This window comes from Leptonychotes weddellii, chromosome 5 (genome assembly GCF_054177405.1).
Source record: "Leptonychotes weddellii isolate Sample4059 chromosome 5, ASM5417740v2, whole genome shotgun sequence".
Classification (NCBI taxonomy): Eukaryota; Metazoa; Chordata; class Mammalia; order Carnivora; family Phocidae; genus Leptonychotes; species Leptonychotes weddellii.
The window spans coordinates 104727219-104748043 of record NC_138373.1 but is presented as its reverse complement, the minus strand read 5'-3'; the positions used below and the strand labels follow the sequence as shown (position 1 = coordinate 104748043).

General features: G+C 56.7%; 2 protein-coding genes across 2 annotated transcripts in view; both read left to right on the top strand.

Annotated features, from left to right (window-relative positions):
* Positions 1-8427: 8427 nt before the first annotated feature.
* Positions 8428-16941, top strand: SP7 (Sp7 transcription factor). Its single transcript, XM_006741586.3, has 2 exons — positions 8428-9143; positions 13863-16941. Exons 1-2 carry the CDS (start codon positions 9123-9125, stop codon positions 15135-15137), a joined length of 1296 nt encoding a protein of 431 aa, XP_006741649.1. The 5' UTR covers positions 8428-9122; the 3' UTR covers positions 15138-16941.
* A 1050-nt stretch (positions 16942-17991) lies between these two features.
* AAAS (aladin WD repeat nucleoporin) overlaps positions 17992-20825 on the top strand; it is a 16118-nt gene continuing 13284 nt past the window's right edge. Inside the window, exon 1 of the mRNA XM_081821754.1 lies at positions 17992-18160. The gene's annotated coding sequence lies outside the window, so the exon portion shown is untranslated. The remainder of the gene's footprint in view (positions 18161-20825) is intronic.

Genomic DNA, 20825 nt, shown 5'->3' with positions numbered 1-20825 from the left:
CCGGGGATAAAGAGAAGGGGAGCCCCGAGATTCAGACTCCTCTTTGCGTGGAGGTGGGGCTGAGGAAGAGAGGCTGGCAGCCTAGGGTCAACGGCACGTTAGCGCCGTCCGGACCTCGGGGACTGCAGGGTCCAGAGGAGGACGCCCGGGATCCAGGTCTCGAGAAAGCCAGGGCTGGGGAGGCAGGACTCCCACCGTGGGTTCAGGCCGCAGAGAAAGGACTGGGCGGGGCAGCTGGGGGCGCTGGCTGGGGCGGAGGGGACAGGGGCACACGGAGCGCCGCCGCCGCCGCCTTCTCCCCCTCCCCCCGGTTGGCGCTCCCTCTCGGGCTCTAATCGGCGCGGCGGCCGCAGCGGGCAGAGTCAGCGCCGCCAGTCTCCGGGACGCGACTCCCAGCAATTGTGGTCGGGACCGCAGATATGCAGCTGCCTCCTGCCCGGGCGCCCGGCCCGGCCGACCCCGCCCGCGCCCCGCCCCCGCCCCCCCCCCGGCCGGCCCGCCCCTCCGCCTCCCGGCCGCTCGGGGACACTGAGGCACGCCAGGGCCGCGACGGCGTCGGCGGCCCGGAGTCCGGCCGAGGCGGGAGAGCCCTCTCCCCGCGTCCCCAGACCTCACGCTCCGTCCGTCGGGGGGCACCTATCCCCGCAGCAGCTGGAGCTGGGGGCCGAGACCCCCTCCCCCCAGTCCGGCCTTCGCTTAACCGCTCAGCTGGCCTCAAACCTCCACGCCGAAAGGGTCGAATGGAGCAGTGCTTTGAGATCCAGAGCCGGCGTCCGACTGAGGGCGTGTGGGGAGGAGGTAGTGGCTGAGTCCCAAGGACTCTCCTTAACCCGGGCCGTGGAAAAAAGAAGGATGGGGAAGGGTGGCCTAAGCAGACTCTGAATTTACAGAGTTCCTTCGTAGGGGAGGAGGAGGGCCGGTGGGGAGAGGCAGGAATGGGTGTAAGAGGGGAAAGGAAATAGTCAAGGAAGGATTAAGGCAGCGGGGGGGGGGGGCCGAGGGAGTCCTCCTGCGAGGCTGGAGGCCAGGTTCTCAGACACAGCATGGTGCCTTCACTCTGTTGACCGGATCCAGTGGCTGTCAAGGGCCACTCTCAGAACAGAATGTGTACGTCCAAAATGCCTGCGCGTCCCGTGTGCGTAGGCACACACAAACCCACATATCAAGGGAAGTCATTCTTGACTGCTCCCCACACACTCCCAAACTCCTCACATCTCAGTATCACCTTTCCCTTTACTTCTAGGCATCCCCTCTGCCGCCCCAGGCCACATCTCGCCTCTTGCTTGGACTGCTGCCGCACACTGCTCTCCTTGCCTCTAATGTTGCCCTCCTCCAGACGGTGACAATACCAATAGGCACCATTCATGCAACAACGACTAAGTGCCAGACACTGTGGTAAGAGTTCCACGTGTATTATTCCTAATCCTTGCAACAACCCTGGAGGTTGCTGTATTATGTTTCTCCATTCTAAAGAAGAATCTAAGGCATCAAAGGTTATATCACCTGGCCAAGCTTACACCATAGTAAACGACTGATTTACCCAGAACTGCCTGGCTCTAAGCCCCTATTCCCACCTACTCTGTGCTGCCGGGGCTATCTTTCTAATAGGAATAGTCCCATATGTTGCCCTTAGGATCAGGTTCAGATCCTTTGCATAACTGATTAGACCTTCTCCACCAGTCTCCACTCGGCTCAGTCACACTCAACTTTGAGCATTTCAAAAGTGTCATTATTCTCTCACATCTCTGGGCCTTTGCATACACACTTCTCCCTGCCTATGAACACTCTTCCTCTCTTCACCTGGCTAACTTCAGTTTTTTTACCTAGTCACTGGTTCTTCCAGGAAGCCTTCCTTGATTCCCCAAACACTGGATTAGATTCACTCTTTGGTCTCCAGTAACATCTAGTAATTACTGTCTCCAGATACTTCCCACTCTTTATGTTAGTTGCTGGTTTGTGAGGCAAAGGGCTAGGTCTATTGTTCATAGTTGTGTGCCTGAGCCTAGCTCGCTGTGCTAGGTGCTCGCTGAGCATTTGTTGAATGAAAGAATGTTCCTCAGGTCCAGTCTACATCTCAAAAAACTGTGCTTCCAAGAAGAATAGGAGCAGATCGGAGAAAATGAGGGAAATGTGCCTCCAGGGTTTTGAAGAACCACTCCCTTGGATTGTTTACTCCTAAGGATAGAAGATGGGATCAGGGCTCTATTACCCCAAGTTCTCTTTATTCAAAGACATTAAATATTTCATGTTTCAGACGCCAGGGTATATATTTTTACAGAGGTGCACTTCCTCGAGATGACCAGAGTCTTAATTCAATCCTGACCCATGTGAGACACCCACCCAGGGCAGGTTCCCTTGTTCTGGGATTAGGCCTCAAGTCTTCCCTTTCCCTCCATTTTCCTCCTCTTTGTTCCCTGCCATCCTTGCTCCTTCCCTCCTCATAGTACTTCTCTTCATTTTTTTTTAAATTGTTTTAAAGATTTTATTTATTTATTTGACAGAGAGAGACACAGCGAGAGAGGGAGCACAAGCAGGGGGAGTGGGAGAGGGAGAAGCAGGCTTCCCACAGAGCAGGGAGCCCGATGTGGGGCTCCATCCCAGGACCCTGGGATCATGACCTGAGCTGAAGGCAGACGCTTCACGACTGAGCCACGCGGGCGCCCCTATTTTTTTTTTTTAATTTTAAAAAAAGTTTTGTTTATTCAAGTAATCTCTATACCCAGCATGGGGCTCGAACTCAGGACCCTGAGATCAAGAGTCACACACTCTTCTGACTGAGCCAGCCTGGCGCCCCAGCACGTCTCTTTCTGATTCTGATCAGCAGCCCCCCACACCCCAGAATTGCTGTATTATCTCAGGACTCAAATGTCAACTAGGGAAGCCAAGGCTCAGAGCAGAGGGGAGCATGGACTAGCACCAGGAGTCCTGCCTTGCAGCCCTGGTGCTGGAAGAAGGGATGGGGAGACCCAGCAGAGAATGAGGGAGTTGGGGTAGGCGTGTAACATGTAAATGTGTTGGGGAGGGGAGCCCCGCTTCCAAGCTCTTCTCTACAGAGGTTGCTGGCCTCTTGAAAGCTTCCCTTTTGCCCTGTGTTCTCAGCTTTGCCTCCCAGAATTGGATCCTTTTCCCCAAGGGCCCTGAGCCTAGGCTCAGAATGCTCTGTCAATGCCCAGGGCAGTGGCCACATCCCGAAATCTTGAGTGGGTCTTCCCCCAACCCAAGGAGCAAGTTTCCCTGGTCACCAGCTCCATTGCTTTTGGAGGGCCCTACCAGATCAGCAACTGTCCCCCAGGGCCTCTTATCTCCCTCCCCACCATCTCTCTGTCCACCCCCCCCAGCCCACCCCATGTCTTTCCTTTTGTCTTCCTGTTTCCCTGTCTCTGGGTGCCTTCTTCTTTCTTGTCCCCTCTGTGTTCTCTGTCACTGGTGTCTCTCCTGGAGACAAGGGCTGGGCCTGGGTGCATTGAGGGGGGTGCGGGTAGTGGCCAGACCAGGGGCCCGGGACATGAGCGCAACTTTCCAAGCTTCTCTTCCAGGCCCCTGTGGTTGGGGAGCTCCACAGAGGGAGGGATGAGTCAGCGGGCCGCAGAGCAGGGGGGGTCTGGGTGGGGGTGGGGATGCCAGGGCTCCCCAGGGCCAGGGAGTTCACTGGCGCATCCGGGTCTCTCAACTCTGGAGGATACGGGGCGTAAAGGATCTTTGAGTCCCCCAAATGTACACTAGAGGTTGCTACACTAGTAGGAGTTGCAGGCGGCTGTTTGTAGGACTGGCAGTGCTCTCCACATCACCCTTTTCCCCAGATTCCTGGGAGAAGAGGCGTTCGTAAATCCCCTCTGGGAGACTTCAGGGACCTTTAGAGCTGTACGGTTGTGATGCTAGGCCCGTGTGTATGTGTGCGACGTCTGCCATATATGTAAACGTGTGTACTGAGGGGAGTCTGTGTGTGTCCCTGGTGGGGCGGGTATTCGAGGGGACTGTGAGTCTGTCTGCGTGTATGCATACTGCTGTGTGCATTCTTGTGATTGGGGGTTAGGCTAAGTACCTTGGTATAAACATCTTTTCCATAAGAGATATATATAATCAGTGTGTATCAGTGTGGGTACCTGCAGAGGATTCAGTTGACCCTTGAGCAACATGGATTTGAACTGTGTGGGCCCACGTATACACCCCCATTTTTTTTTTTTTTACAGTACAGTACAAAAACATATTTTCTCTTTCTGATGATTTTCTTTTTTTTTTTTTAAAGATTTTATTTATTTATTTGAGAGAGAGAGAATGAGAGACAGAGAGCAGGAGAGGGAGGAGGGTCAGAGGGAGAAGCAGACTCCCCCGCTGAGCAGGGAGCCCGATGCGGGACTCGATCCCGGGACTCCAGGATCATGACCTGAGCCGAAGGCAGTCGCTTAACCAACTGAGCCACCCAGGCGCCCCATCTGATGATTTTCTTAATAACATTATATTTTCTCTAGCTTACTTTATTGTAAGAATACAGTATATAATAGAACGTACAAAATACGTGTTAACTGACTATGTTATCAGTAAGGCTCCGGGTCAACGGTAGGCTATTAGTAGTTACATTTGCGGGGGATCAAAAGTTCTATGCTGATCTCCGACTGTCAGGGGGTTGGTGCCCCTCACCCTTGAATTATTCAAGGGTCAGCATATTTTCCTAATTCAGCGTGTGTGCAAGTGTGTATCTGAAAGGGTGTCACTCGTTAGGTATGTATTTAGAGTGTGTGTCCAACTCTATTTCAGGGCCTCTATTGGCTGTTCACTGGTGATTCTAGGGTAGCCAAACCTTCTATAACAACAACAGGAAAGGGTTAGGAGTCCCTTTGGTGTAGGGCTGTCAGCAGGAGCCCAGCCTAGGAGGGTGGGCAGAGGACAGTGGGTGTGGAAGGAGGCAGCTTCCCTGAGGAGTAGGGGGATAGAATCTTCCACTCTGGCCAGGTTTCACTGTCTCTCCACCTCACCCATTCCCACCCCCGCCAAACTTTCCAAAGGATCCCCAACCATTAGAGAGAACTGAGGCAGGTTCCAGATTCAACCCCTCTAACCTAGAAATCCCACCCTGATACTTCTAGGGGAGCGAGGGAAGGGAGCGGTCCCTGTGGTTCAGCCCAGTCCTGGGGTTGAGAGATCAGAAAGGCACCATCCCACCCCTTCCTTCAGAGGCGTCCATCTCAGAGCTCAGCATCTGGGTGGCCATGGGCGGAGGCTGAGGGGCCCCCAGGGTGGTGGGGGGTGGTGGATAGAAACCAGATGCCTAGGGGGTTTATACTGGAAGGACCAGAGCCGCAGCCTCTACCCGCCCCTGCCACATGGCGCCTCTGCCTGGGCTGCCCCACCCCCTGGGAGGCTGGGCTGAGGGAGGCCTGTAAGGGTGGAGGCAGGTCCTTGGTCAGGGCTCCCAGTTGCTGCCCCTAGCCCCTGGGGGCACTGGGAAGGGGGGGTAGGGGTCTGAACCCAGGAATACCAGGGCCTCAGCTGGGCAGTAGGACTATCTTTAAAAAGGGCGTGGAAGATGGGGCGCCTGGGTGGCTCAGTCGTTAAGTGTCTGCCTTTGGCTCAGGTCATGATCTCAGGGTCCTGGGATCGAGCCCCGCATCAGGCTCCTTGCTCAGCGGGAAGCCTGCTTCTCCCTCTCCCACTCCCCCTGCTTGTGTTCCCTCTCTCACTGTCTCTCTCTCTGTCAAATAAATAAATAAAATCTTTAAAAAAAAATAAATAAAATTCAACACTAAAAAAAAGGGTGTAGAAGAAGTCAGAACCCAGGGTCCCAAGGGAGGCAGCTGGGGGCTTCAAGCAACCTCTCTGCCTGGCTTTGGCACTGACCTTTGGGAGGGGGCTCTGTGTCCAGGCACTATCCTACTGGGGGTAACACATCAGGGACCCTTGGCACACATATTTCTGGGAAACTTGCTCCTTCCTTTTCCTTCCCCAGCACTCCTGCCCCTTCCCAGGTAGGATAAGGGATAAGGCCGCCAAGGGAAGTGGAAAAGGTTGAACTCTGCCTCCCCACCTCCTCTCCCCAGCCCTGCACCTCCATTCATCCTGCTTTGTTTTCCGTTCAGTCTCTTCCTTTCTTTCCCAGTCTAGGCTGAGCTCCAACCCCTTCTCTCACCTGCCACCTCTTCTCTATTCTGGAGTCTAGACTTTTCTCCTCTGCCTCAGTTGCCTGCCTGATCCAACTGGTCTCAGGCTTTTTTGCTGGCTGTGCAGTAATTTCTCCAAAGCTTCGCCTTCATCCTAGCTTTGGAGTGGGGGGCCCAGAAATCCATCTGGCACCTCAGCCTCAGATGCCCCCACCAGGGGGAGACTGGGAGGTCACAGGGACACCCCACCACGGGCACTTCCTCTCGGGCAGACGGGTGGGGTGGCCCGTGTAATCATCGGACACAATTATGCGCTATTTATACTCCATCCCCGCCCCCCACCTGCCCAGCCGCTTAACCCTCTGCCTCCTCCAGACCTGGCCATGCCTCGGCTATTTTCTCTGTTCTGTCCTTCCAAGCCATTGTTTCTATCTTTGTTCTTCTGGGCCCGTTTCTTTTTCTTTTCCTCCCCCCACCCCCCCTGCTTTTTTAAAGCCAAGCAGCACCTGATCTTCTGTTGCCCTCTTGTCTCTTTCTCTTCTATGTCCCACAGCGTCTCTTCTGGTTCTCTTGATTGTTTTGTTTTGTTTTTTTTTAAGATTTTATTTATTTATTTGACAGAGAGAGACACAGAGAGAGAGGGAACACAAGCAGGGGGAGTGGGAGAGGGAGAAGCAGGCTTCCCGCCGAGCAGGGAGCCCAACGTGGGACTCGATCCCAGGACCCTGGGATCATGACCTGAGCCGAAGGCAGACGCTTAATGACTGAGCCACCCAGGCGCCCCTCTCTTGATTGTTTTATTTGTTCTGTGTATCTCTGGGTCTTTCTGCTCTTTCTTTCTTTTTTTTTGCTTCCTTTTCCGTTTGTCAGCCAGACACCCTGATTCCCTAACCCTTTCCCTAAATGCTAGGCCCACAGGGTTCCTTGGGGAATTCACATCATGGGTCTGGAATCCAAATGCCTGGTCCTGAATTTTGATCCTGCCTGCTGGTTCAACTGCACTTAACTCTCCCTGGACCTCCAGGGTGCTCCTCCCTCCTCCCCACCTTATCATCAGTGAGAGCAAAAGGAGCAGGGAAGTGGGCACGCAAGGGGAGAAAGTAAGGGAACTGTGTTGGGAAGTGAGGGGAGTGGGGAATGACATGTCTCCTTTCCTCTGATGGACTGAGGCTAGGAGGGGCTGAGGGTTACGTTGGGGAATAACTTGCAAAGCAGCCGTGGCTGGCTGGGCCCCTCTGTGGGAGAGACGCTACCCACTGGTGACCCGGTCCCCTCTTTCCCAGAAACTTACCTGAGGGCCCAGATTTCAGGCCATAGACTTTTTGGGTTTCCTTCTCCCAACCTAATTGACCTGCCTTCTTTTCTTCCCCATTTTGATGAGAAGTCACCGTTGGGAAGTCCTGCTGTAGCTCTAACTTCAATTCTGCCTGCTGCAAGAGGGCACTGATGCATGACAATGACAAAGGGAACGGGGAGCTCCCTCCCAGGAAAGCATGACCACTCAGAACTATCCAGCAAAGGATGGAGATTTGATATATGGCCAAGAGGAGCCGGGGGATGGTAACTGGCAAGGAATAACGAAGGCCAAGGCTTATCTTTTTGGGGAGTGAATCCAGAGGGGCTAGGGTCAGGCACAGATGAGTTGACCCAATGACCTTCCACCTCCACCCTCACTCCTGCCCACCTTCAATTTTCTTAGAATCAAAAGATCCAGGTTCTGCCCCACAAAGGGAGGTAGGCCTAGGTGCTACTTTCGAGGAGTGAAACTGAGGCATTGGGAAGAAGATTGGGGAGCGCCTGAGCCTGTGCCAAGCCCTCCTCCCACTCTCCGCCCCTCCTCCAGGCCTTGCTCTCTAACCTACCTCAGTGACCCTAAAAGTTTAGGCAGCTGAGGCCTCCACCCAGAGCACGGCCTCCCTCCTGTCTCTCACCACACACACACACGCACACACACGCACACACACGCACACACGTGTGTGTGTACACATGCACATACACACTGTTCTCCTGATCTAGGGGTGCGTGTGGCGGGGGAAGCAAGCGTCTCTGTGGTCAGCTCGGGGGGGGGGTGCACCCCCAGCCATGTCACTGTGCCCGTTCGTGTGTGTGTTTGTCTGTGTCCGTTCACGACAGCGGCGGTGGCCGTGTGTGCGGACGTGTGCACGTATCATCCTGTGTTTGTCCATGAGTGTGTCTGTCAGTGTGTTCCAGTCTCTCTGTGTGAGTGTCGTCCCCAACCCCCCCTCCCCCCCCTGGATCTCTAATTAGTGGTTTGGGGTTTGTTCCTTTTCCCTCCTGTTCCTTCCCTCAGCGGCAGTAGGAGATCAGCGGCGTTGGCGGCGGCGGCGGCCAGGACTCTGGAGTCAGAGTAGGACTGTAGGATCGCAGCCCGAGTGGGAACAGGAGTGCAGCTGGCCTGGGAGAGGAGCAGAGCCCTCCCGGGGCCCTGAGGTCACCCCTTGCCCGCACTCCCACTGCCAGACCTCCAGGGAGGAGAGACCCCCGGACACCCAGCCCCAGAGCCCCCAGGTACATGACACTGGGGAGCCCTGGGAGGGGTGCCCACAGATGCCTATGGGATTGCTGGGGGCGGGGTGAGGGACACCTGGGCCCACCGTCCCTTTGATTCCCCCCCCAGCACCTCCCAGGACACCCTGACAACTTGCCCATGGCCCTACCCTCCTCCTGCTTCCACCCCCTTCCCTGGAGCCCTGTTTCTCCTCTCCCGCCCAGATCCCTTCTTTGGGGAGCTCAGCAAATGGAGCAGGAAATTTGGACCCTCTGCCTCCCTCTCTCGCCCTGCTCATTGGATCCGGAGCCTTCTCCGCTGGGAAAGCTGTAATTAGAGGGTGGATCCCTACAGACAGAGAGCAGCCCCCCCCACCCCCCACCCCCCAGTCCCTTCTAACTTTAGATCTCTTCTCTCCCATTCTCCCATTCTCCCTCCCTCTCCCTCTCCCTCTCTCTCCGGCTCGGCTGGCTCTCTCCATCTGCCTGGCTCCTTGGGACCTGTTCCCCAGCCTCAGGATGGCATCCTCCCTGCTTGAGGTAACTGCCCCCTCCTCCCCCCAGGACACCAGCGACAGTCCTAATGGCCCTAATCCCTGCCCGCACCCCCCCCTCCCAACTCACACAGACAGTGGCTGTGGTGCTTGTCACTTCCAGGGTCCCCCTGATGAGGAGAGAGGACTGGGCTCGGGGTGGGTGGGAGGGGCGGGCAGGAGGAAGGGTTGGAGAGAGTGGGGCCAGGGGTCAGAGAGCAGTCAAAGGAAGATGAGAGGGGCCAGGTCAGAAGAAGGCATGGACCTCTGAGGTCCGCCCCGCACGCCAACCCTGAGGAGTGGTCAGGGATGGAGAGAGGAGGAAGAGGAGGGGTGGGAGGTAGGTCAGCCTGGCAGACGGGGGGAGAGAGTGAGCGGGCTGGTGGAGTGGGCACCAGGCAGCAACTGGGGTGCCTTGGGGGTCCCGTCTCCGGGAGCTCCTAGCCTGAGCCTGAGCTGCAGCTGGTCTGGTTTGTTGTGGGCAGGGACTGGGCCTCCGGGCCAGTGTGTGTAGAGGAAGAGGTGAGCTATGGGAGAGGGGAGAAGGGCAGTCCTGTGCATGTGGGGGCGCTGACCAGAGGAACTGGGCCTGGGCCTGAGAGGGAACCAAGGAGGAGGGCCAGGGTCTGAGGCCGCCTGCCCGGCTCACAAATATTTAGCTTTCAGCCAAAGACAAACTCAGCTCTATTTTGGGAGTGGGAGGCTCCAGGGCGGCCTGGGCCACTTCCCCTACGGGCTGGGACCCCAGCATCCCTTGCCTTTGGCACTGGGGATGGAGGGAACTAGGGTACCGTGGAGGTCAGATTTGGGGGTTTTGAGAAATCACTGACTCAACCAGGGGTTCTGGGGGACCCCAGGTGCATAGTTGGAAGGGAAGGACTCAGAGCCACTTAGAACGTCCTGAGTTCTCCTTGCTTCTGAGTCTGACTCTGTTTCTCTGTCATCATCTCTGTCCTGCTTTCTGGGTCCCTCCACAGGAATTTGGAGCCAGAGAGTCCTCCCTTCAGGTCACCCATCTTCAGTCGCCCCTCAGAAGCACCCACCTCTGCTCCCAGTGCCCTAGCTCAAGTCCCAGGGGTCATGGGCCAAACGGGAAGCCGACTCATTCAGCCTGTAGGAGAGGTGTGTGTGTGAGATGGAGCGGGAATCTTTTGGCACCTGTGTTCATTGGCTTGGGCGTTAAGTGTTAGGATGTAAAGCAGCGTGCCTGCACGCACGGCTGGCTCTGTGAGAGGGCAGGGGTGTGTGTATGTGTGGCAGCTGGGCCATCCGAGCATCTGCTGGTCCAAGTGAGGACTGGTGTGTGGGGAAGTCTGGGAATGGTGAATTTGAGACTGAGTCTGAAGGAATGGCATGCAAGCCAGTGGGGTAGACACGACGCCCCTCGTCACTGTTCTGTATGCAGTCAGGGGTCCCCAGGCATGATGCTCTACTGCTCTGAGGGCAGATTGCTCGCCCTGCTATCCCCCCACCAGACTCTATATTGAGCCATCACTGAAACCCTGCGGTTGGTCTTGAGGAAGCTTCAGGACCAAGGTGCATGGAAATCCTGGGGCCATCCAGGGCAGGGGCAGTACCAGTGGGCGTGGGCACCATGCCAGAGTTGCCAGCGTGGCACTGGTGCCTGGGGGAGGGGCTGGCCCTGAGGCCTGCAGGAAAGGCACAGGATTGGGATAGCACTTGGCAAGAGGAGTGTGTCCAGGCATCCAGGCCTTCATGTCCCTCACTGCTGGTGAGCTGGAGATGCGCCCTCAACATAAAGGCATTCCAGTCCCTCTGCCTGTTTCTCCTACTTTTGGGGCACTCGGGCCCTCAACGGTCCCTCTTCCCCACCCAGGAAACCCTCTGCCTTGTATGGGTGGGCTCTCTGGCGGTGCAAAGAACTTGGGGGTTCCGAGAGGGAAGCAGCTGCTGCCCGATGAGAGGCTCACCTGGGACGAGTGAGCTGCAGGGGAAGAGGCAGGAGGGAGAAATGGGGGTGAGGGCCAGGTGGGGATGGAGAATTGGAAGTGGGGAGGACCGAACAACGTGGGCAGAGGCAGAAAGTGGAGAACGGCACCCGGGAACTTGGGTGCTCAGAGTGGATGGCCGGCTGGCCCTCAGATGTAGAGTGAGCTTCCGCAGGAGGTCAGCGGGGCACTGTGAGCTCCTGGGAGAAAGGCTCCCACTTTCCCCAGCTGGGCTGCGCCTATGAGTGAGAGAGCTGGGACAGCTCCTTGTTCTTTCTCTGGAGACTCCTTGCCAGTACTTTCAGCCTGCTTTTATTGTTTTAGCGGAAGGTTGGGTGGAGGTAGGAGAAAAACAACTGGAAGGTGGGACTCCTGGGCCCCTGGAAAAGGAATACATGTGATCAGGTATGGGGGCGCATGTGTAGGACCCTCTCAGGAGCGCGCAGGCAGCTGGAGAAGGAAACTGAGGCGCAGCGAAGGGGTGCCCAGTTCTTGGCCTCCAGAACCCATCAGAGTGGGACTGGTGCCTTGCTCCCACTTCCCTGCTCTCAGGGCCCTAGGGGCCTCTGCTCCAGGGCCGGGGTCTCCTGTTGGCCTGGGGCTGCTTGCCTTCTTTCACCCCTCCTTCCCTCTCCCCAGCTGGGTGGGGTCCCTGGGCTTGGCGGAGGCCCCTGTGGCCACAGTGTGAGGGCCAGGCGGGGGGGGGACGGCGTCGGCGTTTTTAAAAATAAACCGACCGCAGGGAAACCAACGGAGCCGGGCTGGGCCAAGGGGGAGAAGCGGTCAGGGGGAGAAGGAGGGAGGAGTGGCCTGGTCTGGGGGTTTTCTGGGGCCCAGCATCGTGGTGGTTTTCTCTTAGGTAGGAGATCTGTCTTCTCCCCCTCCCCCTTTTCTGTTTTCTTCCTTCTCTCTCTCCCTCTCTGTTTTCCTCCGCCTTCCTAGCCCAGGCTCTCTCCATCACTTCTTTGTTTATTCTGCTTCCCTCTCTCTCCCTGCCCTTTGTCTTTTCACCTTTCTGCTCTTTTGGGTCTCTGCCCATTTCTGCCCCTTACTGCCAGTTTTCCCCTCTGCTCCCCCTCCCCCACCCCCAGTGGCTTCTTCGTCTGTGCCTCACCCTGGGCAGGGTCTCTCGCTCCTCCTGGTTCTGGGTCTCTGCCTCTCTCCTTCTCACTCCGTGGTTTTACCTTTCTGCTAGGCTTTGAGTCCTGCCCCACCAGCTACCCTTGCCTCAGCTTACCCTCTGCTTGGGAGACAGGGGCTCTAGGGAAACTTTGGCTAGGGAGGACCCAGGGCTTTTCCCATAGCCGGATTTCAGGAAGGTTTTGGTGGCTCAAATCTGGGAGTCTGTGGGGTCGACAGGACCTCAGAAAGAGGTGACTGGGCAGGGGAGCGGCAGGTCTGCACTTGGGGAGCAGTGCGGGAGTGATGAGGGCATAGACCCCTCGCTGCAACCTTAAAACCCCAAACGTAGCTGTTGGATTGGTGTCACGCACACACACATGCTGCATGCTCAGAGGGACCAGGCGGGTCTTGGACGCCTGGGTTCTTTTTCAGCTGGGAAGGTACCAGATACATCAGCTTTTGAGAGCCGCAGTCAGGGAACTGTACAGGGTCAGCTTTTGAGGGCATCTTTTTGGATGGGATTCTCAGAAATGGATGTCTGTACCAGCCCCGGATTCTGGAGGGTATCTCCTCCTGGCACGTCCTGAGGCTGACCCAGGGAGGGGTACCATGAGCTCCTGACGGATGGGCATCTCAGGGTGGTTTGGCCTGGTCGCAGCAGCATGATGAGCATTAAGGGCATTTTGTGTTTCTCAAAGAGCCCCATGCCCCACATCTACGTATCTTCTTTCACTCACGGTGCTGCAAGGGTGAAGAGAGACCAGCTACATGTGTAGGCTACATGGTAGGGGACACTGGACATGGAGGGGTGTGGCTGTGAGCCCATATCTTAGCCATCCCAATTCCCGGTCCTGGAGGGGTGTGAGGACTTTGGGCTCCTCCGGCCTTCCCAAAGGGGTACCAGCTGGCTCCACAAAGCAGGAGGTGCCCACTGCCCGCTTGAAAGACATTCTTGCCTCAGCCACAGTCCTGGCTTGGCCACAGCCCTGTTCCCTCTCAATGTCCCAGTGTCTCCGCGTCGCTTCCTCTTGCACCCCAGCCCTAGAATCCCTGCCAAGAGATTCCTTACCAAGGACATGAGGCTGCGGCCTCAGGGAGACCAGGCCACTCACTGCCGTAGTCAAGAGCTGAGGCAGAGACAGGAAGTGAAATATGGGGTAAAGCTGAGCAAATCTGGAGTGGGGGCAACTGCAGTCCCCTAATACTTCATTTTCTCCCCGTGTTACTCTTTGAGCCTCATCTTTCCTCTCCAAGTCTCTGACCAAGGCCCTTGCTCTGAACCCACTTCCAGGGGTAGGACCCCTAATTCTCACCTCACCTAGGTCCTGCATCCATCCTCGGCTCTTCTCGTGGCTATTTAAGCAGCGTCTCCTGTTCCTCTGAGGCGCCCCGGAACCCCAGCAACTCCACAGTGAGCTCTGCCTCCTGCCTCCTGGATCAGGTTGTTAGGGTGCAGTCTGGACCTGGCTCTCCTCCCCACGACTCCATCTGAGCTCTGCCTTGGGGCCTCGTGTTCACTGGCCCCTCCACCTCTACCTCCCATCCTCTTCAACTCTTCCTGGACCCCTTCGTTCTGCTCTCTACATCTCTAGTTTTGCCCTTCCTTCTGCACTTGTCCTCCTCTCCCCCTAAGCCGTGCTTCCCTCTGTCCACAGGAGGAAGCTCACTATGGCTCCAGTCCCCTGGCCATGCTGACGGCAGCGTGCAGCAAATTTGGTGGCACCAGCCCTCTGCGGGACTCAGCGACACTGGGCAAAGCAGGCGCCAAGAAGCCATACTCTGTGGGCAGTGACCTTTCAGCCCCCAAAACCATGGGGGATGCCTACCCAGCCCCCTTTTCAAGCACCAATGGGCTCCTCTCACCTGCAGGCAGTCCTCCTGCACCCACCGCGGGCTATGCCAATGACTACCCTCCTTTTTCCCACTCATTCCCTGGGCCCACAGGCACCCAGGACCCTGGGCTACTAGTGCCCAAAGGCCACAGCTCTTCTGACTGCCTACCCAGTGTCTACACCTCTCTGGACATGGCGCACCCCTATGGCTCCTGGTACAAGGCAGGCATCCACGCGGGCATCTCACCGGGCCCAGGCAATGCTCCTACTCCTTGGTGGGACGTGCACCCCGGGGGCAACTGGCTAGGTGGTGGGCAGGGCCAGGGTGATGGGCTGCAGGGGACACTGCCCACAGGCCCTGCTCAGCCTCCACTGAACCCCCAGCTGCCCACCTACCCGTCCGACTTTGCCCCCCTTAATCCAGCTCCCTACCCAGCTCCTCACCTCCTGCAACCAGGGCCCCAGCATGTCTTGCCCCAAGACGTCTATAAACCCAAGGCAGTGAGCAATAGCGGGCAGCTGGAGGGGAGCGGTGGGGCCAAACCCCCTCGGGGGGCCGGCTCCGGGGGCAGTGGTGGATACGGAGGCGGTGGAGCGGGGCGTTCCTCCTGCGACTGCCCCAACTGCCAGGAGCTAGAGCGCCTGGGGGCGGCAGCAGCTGGGCTGCGGAAGAAGCCCATCCACAGCTGCCACATCCCAGGCTGCGGCAAGGTGTACGGCAAGGCCTCGCACCTGAAGGCCCACTTGCGCTGGCACACGGGCGAGCGGCCCTTCGTCTGCAACTGGCTCTTCTGCGGCAAGAGGTTCACCCGTTCGGACGAGCTGGAGCGCCACGTGCGCACCCACACCCGGGAGAAGAAGTTCACCTGCCTGCTCTGCTCCAAGCGCTTTACCCGAAGTGACCACCTGAGCAAACACCAACGTACCCACGGCGAGCCAGGCCCAGGGCCCCCTCCCAGCGGCCCCAAGGAACTGGGGGAGGGCCGCAGTGCAGGGGAAGAGGAGGCCAGTCAGACGCCCCGACCTTCAGCGTCCCCAGCACCCCCAGAGAAAGCCCCTGAAGGCAGCCCAGAGCAGAGCAACCTGCTGGAGATCTGAGCGGCGTGGAGGGTCTCCAGTCCCAGGGCTGCCTTGCCAGCCTCCCCCAGCTTCGTGGACCACTGCTTGCCCCTCACCCCCTTTGCCCTATGCATGCTGCCCTTGGGGCTCTTGCCATCTCTCCCCTGGCCGTTCTGGGCCTGGGTGTCTCCCAGCATGCCTCCTTAGCTCACCCCTCCCTTTGCCGTGAGCCTGTTCCGCAGACTCTCATCTCAGGCCCTCACCTTGTGCCTGATTTCTGCACTCTGGCTTCCTAAGATCTTCCCTTGCCCCTGCTCACAGCTTCCCTCTCCTCTGCTCTTACAACCCAACTCATTTTCCTTCCATCTGGGCTCCCAACACTTTCTTTCTCCAGCTCACTAACTCCTTGACAAGCATCCTTTCTGCTTCCCAAGCTTATTTACCACTATTGCTTAGCTTCCAGGCTCCAGTCTTCCCAGCTTCTTCTTCCACTTGCTTTCCATACTCCAGAGCATTTTTGTTTTTGTTTTTACAAACATAATGATAATGATGATGATGATGATGATAATTTATTGCCCCCTGGTGGCCTCTTCATTAGGGACCAGAGTTAGGGGGCTTGGGGTTAGTGACCTGGCAGGGAGCAGGGTGCCAGGAGGGGGGCAGACCAGTGGGGATCTGATCCCAAAGATGGGGTGACCCCAGGGTCAGGGAGGCTGCCCCCAGGCCTGTATATTTAACCCCTATGTTCCAAGAGAAATGAATACTAATAATAATAATAATTCTATTTATCTAAGTTATGATGACAGGTCAGGTAGAGTGAGCTGGGGAGGGAAGGAGATCCATTTCTGCTATGGAAATTTTAGCTAAGTGTATCTCTGTATAGAAGAAGTGTTAGTGGAGATCTTGTTAATAGAATTTCTATCATCAGGGTCTCAGTTAATGGGGTTTCTCTTTTAATAGAATCTCTGCTAATAGGGTTGGTTAGCTAGATCTCTGTTAAAGAGTTGATGGGGTGTCTCTCAATTAGGGAATCCCTAATATTCCCAGCCCCAGCCTGAAGCTGTGAAACCTCAAGTCCTATGGAGGGGAGGACTGGAATGTACCCCAGCTCCCTTGACCCCAGAGCAAACGGTTCTTCCACTGCCCCTCCCCTGACACCATGACCCCATCAGGCTAATCCCTTGTTGCCATGGTTATGGAGAGCTTGCAGCTGCCATCCTGGACATGCTCTTTGGGGAAGCCCACCTAACAGGAGGAGCACACTGCTTTGGAGGTGCCTCTCCTGAAGAATAGGTGGGGGAGGCTTTCTCTGGGATCAGATTCAAATAAATCAAGTATTTATTGAGTGCCTATTCTGTACAAGGCACTGCTAGGCTGGTGCCTAGAAGCCATGAGAAAGAGGAATTTATAGAGCTAGGAGGACAGAGGTCCCCGAGCTGATTTGGGGTTGCATCCCCAGGCCCCCAACCAGGGACTTCCAATGCCCCCAGCTCCACCTCTGGTTACTTTTAAAGCCGCTTCGTGCCTTTGAATGCCTTTCCTGTGACTTTGGATCCTCCTTTCCTATCTCCTGCTCCCTCAAGGCCCCAAGTTAAAGGGTTAAAGCCGCTGGAGCTTGGGGAGAGGGTAATATTGTGGAAGGGAAAGGATCATGCCCTCATGGAGTCTTTTTTTTTTTTTTTTAATTTAATAAAAAGTTCGATTTTAAATTTTGTCCTGGTGAGAAAAGAGAAAGAGGAAGGAAGAAGAGTGAGCCACAGGATTTTTCCCTGGCAAACTGGAGACTCCCCACGGGCATCCTATCGTGCACATTGGCACAGTGTGCCCGCGGCAGAACGCTCCGTCGGCCAGGCCCTCGGGCTGAGGTCAGTTTTTGAGCGGCCAGAGCTCTCCGTCGAGCTGGGAAGGCGGGAGGTTTCTTCCCCGGCTGTCTCCCGGCCTCTGCCTCCCGACCCCGGCCGGGGCAGGGCCCCGCGGTCGCGGTCGCGGCGCGGACTACTGCGCGGCCCCGAGCGGGGTCCCGGCGCGCGGCCCCGGCCTGGCACGTAACCGCCCCCTGCCCCCGGCCTGCAATCAGCCGTGCCCGCCGCCGAGTTAGCGGACGAACAAAAGCCACTCTGTGGCGGCCAGCCCGCAGCCACAATAGGGCTTTGTGCGGCCCCCGCCCCCGGGCTCCCCCGCGGGGCTGAGGGGGCGCACGGGCGGCGCCCCCGGCGACCATCCTCTCCAGCCCCCCCCCCGGCTCGGGAGGCGCTGCGGGCGGGCTCGGGCGGCCAGCCCCCTTCTCAGCCTGCCGCCGCGGCCGCCCCGGCCAGGTGCGAAGCCTCCTGCCTTGAGGCGGGGCGCGCCGCTTCAGAGGCGCTTCGAAGAGGGCCGCGTTCCGGGGCTCCTCCCGCGGGCGAGGGTCGGGGGCAGCGGCGGAAGAGACGCGCTCTGGGGGCGCGACCGAGGGGCGGGGGTCCCGGGCTCCCGCCCCCACCCCGCCGGGCAGGCTCCTCGGGACCCCCCAGGGCCTGGCCCTCTCGCCTCCCGGTCCCCGCCTGCCCGGTGCCAGCCCCCGCCCGCCGCGGCCTCGCGGTCCTCCCCTCCCGGCCCCTCGGCCCCTTTCATCTTCCCTAGACTCCGCTTGGGGTTTTGCTGGTTTCTGGGAGATAAAAACCGCCTCAAATAGCGGCGGCGCGCTGCCAGGACAAACAGGGCCGGGCGGGCCATGTGCGCCTGGTTACCGGCCCTGAGCCGGGGCGCCGGGCGTCGGCGGGCCGAGCTCCGGGCACCCAGGCTCCGGCGGCGCCTCCCGCCTTCCTAAGTCGGGGACCCCTTTAGAAAACTTGGGCAGTGGCCCGGCGCTGCCTCGGTTTCCCGCCCAGGTGGTAGGGTGCTCCCCCCACTCCCGGCCCTGGAGACCGCCCGCTGAGCGCTCTGAGTCCGTGGGGCGGTGGGTCACCGTCGCTGTGTCGCTGGGGCCGCCGCGCCCCCTGGTGAAGTGAGTGGGGAGTGCGCTAGGCCTGGATGTGGGCCTCCCAAGAATCCGCAAACCCCGAAAAACACTGAACAAACGTTAAGTAAGTATGGGGGAGGCGGGGGCCGAACAAGAATACACAGCGCACTGTTCCTCCTCCCCAGTTCATATTACAGGGTGAGAGGCAGGAACCTAACTCGGTAATTACAACACAACCTGTTAGTAGGAATCAGGCTTCACCGAAGGGACGTGCAAGTTGCAGGCCCAGTCCGCAGTGATTTCTTCGGGGGGGGGTCTCTGGGGTTGGATGGTGGCATGATTGAGTACAAACAAAAACTTTGTGGGTAGGTTCTCGGTGCTCTTCACTAATCTGTCAGAGTCAGGGCTCCCTGTCTTCCTTCAAAGCCTGCACTGCTTCCCTCTTTCAAGGAGAGCTTTCTCAGCAAGTTTCCCCAAACTACCCTGTTTTTACTCTATGCTCTTTAAGCTTTCCGTGACTTTCCAGGTGACTGTGCACTGACCTAGAAAATTAAACTGGGGCTACTCAAAATTTGGTCTGTGCAGTATCACGTGGGGGGCGTTTTGGAAATACAGCTTAAGAGCTCCACCCCAGAATCTGCATTTTAGCAAGATCCTCCAGTGTGTCTATGTTCACTAACATTTGGGAAGTACTAGAGTAGAGGAGACCCATGGCTTTCTCTGTGGTAAGGGCATTTTCAGAGAAGCCTTCTGGAGCCTTCCTGTTTTCTGACTCTGGAATAACTCTTCTTGGTGGCAACTTTTCATGTAAAAAGGAAGAGCAGACAGAGCCGAGGATCGCTAAACTTAGAATGCCCCCTAGATTCTCCAACTAGGGCAACTCTTGGGAATGGGGACTACGCTTTATATATTTCTTTGTCCCCAGAGCATCGTCGTTGGAATTGCCCATTAACCCTTATTAAATGAACAAACCAAAGCCCAAGGTCACCGAGTTCATGGCAAAGTTATGGCTAATCAAGTGTTTAGTACTTAAAAAAATTTTTTTAAAGATTTTATTTATTTATTTGACAGAGAGAGACACAGCGAGAGAGGGAACACAAGCAGGGGGAGTGGGAGAGGGAGAAGCAGGCTTCCCAAGGAGTAGGGAGCCCGATGCGGGGCTCGATCCCAGGATGCTGGGATCATGACCTGAACCGAAGCAGACGCTTAACGATTGAGCCACCCAGGCGCCCCTAGTACTTAAAATTTATTAAATGGCTTCATTTCCATTATTTCGTATGGGAAGCAACCATGGGAAATAATTAGGACACTGCAAAAGTGAGGAAGTTGAGGCCCAAAGAATTCAGACTTTCCCAAAATCACACAGCTTTAAGAAGAGGGGCCTCCATTCTGCATTCTAGTTCCAACCTTTGGAATCAGAATAAAATCAATCTCACTTTTCTTCTTTGATATTTAAAAGAGAGAGCACGCACGGGGCGGGGGGGGGGGGAGAGAGAGAGTGAGAGAGAGAGAGAGCACGAACAAAAGCCAGGGGTGGGGGCAGAGGGAGAGGGACAAGCAGGCTCCCTGCCCAGCAGGGAGCCCGATGCAGGGCTTGATCCCAAGACCCTGGGATCATGACCTGAGCTGAAGGCAGACACTTAACTGACTGAGCCACCCAGGCACACCTCTTCTTCTTTTTTAAAAATTAATTAATTAATTAATTAATTTGACAGAGAGCGACACAGCGAGAGAGGGAACACAAGCAGGGGGAGTGGGAGAGGGAGAAGCAGGCTTCCCGCCGAGCAGGGAGCCCGATGTGGGGCTCGATCCCAGGACCCAGGGATCATGACCCGAGTCGAAGGCAGATGCTTAACGACTGAGCCACCCAGGCGCCCCTTATTTATTTATTTATTTATTTTAAAGATTTTATTTATTTATTTGACAGAGAGAGACACAGCGAGAGAGGGAACACAAGCAGGGGGAGTGGGAGAGGGAGAAGCAGGCCTCCCGCCGAGCAGGGAGCCTGATGTGGGGCTGGATCCCAGGACTCTGGGATCATGAACTGAGCCGAAGGCAGACGCTTAACGACTGAGCCACCCAGGGGCCCTGCCCCTTATTTATTTTTTAAGTAAACTCTACACCCAACATGTAGAACTGGCCCGAACTCACCACTCTGAGATTAAGAGTCGCAGGCTCCACCGACTGGCCCAGCCAAGCGCCCCAATCCCACTTTTATTCTTAAATCAGAATGCTGGCTTTGGTACAACCTCTCTGTGCCTCACTTTCCTCATGCCTTCACCTCATGGGGTTGTTGTAAAGATTATACAAGCACTTGGGGCACCTGAGTGGCTCAGTTGGTTAAGCATCTGCCTTGGGCTTAGGTCTTGATCCCAGGGCCCTGGGAGGGAGCCCCGTATCCAGCGCCTTGCTCAAAAGGGAGCCTGCTTCTCCCTCTGCCTCTCTCTCTCTGTCTCTCATGAGTAAATAAATAAAATCTTTAAACAAAAATTATATAAGCACTTTACTGTATAATACACACTCAGGAAACGTCACTGTTTTCCAACTCACTCGCCCTACACCCCTAACCCCGGGGGCCTGAGGTTTTGGCTGGCGCATCCCTCTCCCTCCCAAGGTCTCTCCTGACTTTACTCCTCCCGGAGGCTTTTCCCTCAGCTTTCCAGCCAGCTGCCCAAGAAGGTCCGCATTTTCCTCTGGACGCTCCACGTCCTGGGAGGGTACACACACACACACACACACACACCCGTACACACACACACAACACACACACACACACACCCGACCCTTAA

Excerpts from the sequence above, each read along its gene's own strand:
- SP7 (XM_006741586.3), top strand. The coding sequence starts at position 9,123 with ATGGCATCCTCCCTGCTTGAG. Across the intron at positions 9,144-13,862 it reads TGGCATCCTCCCTGCTTGAG|GAGGAAGCTCACTATGGCTC; the intron begins GTAACTGCCCCC and ends CTCTGTCCACAG.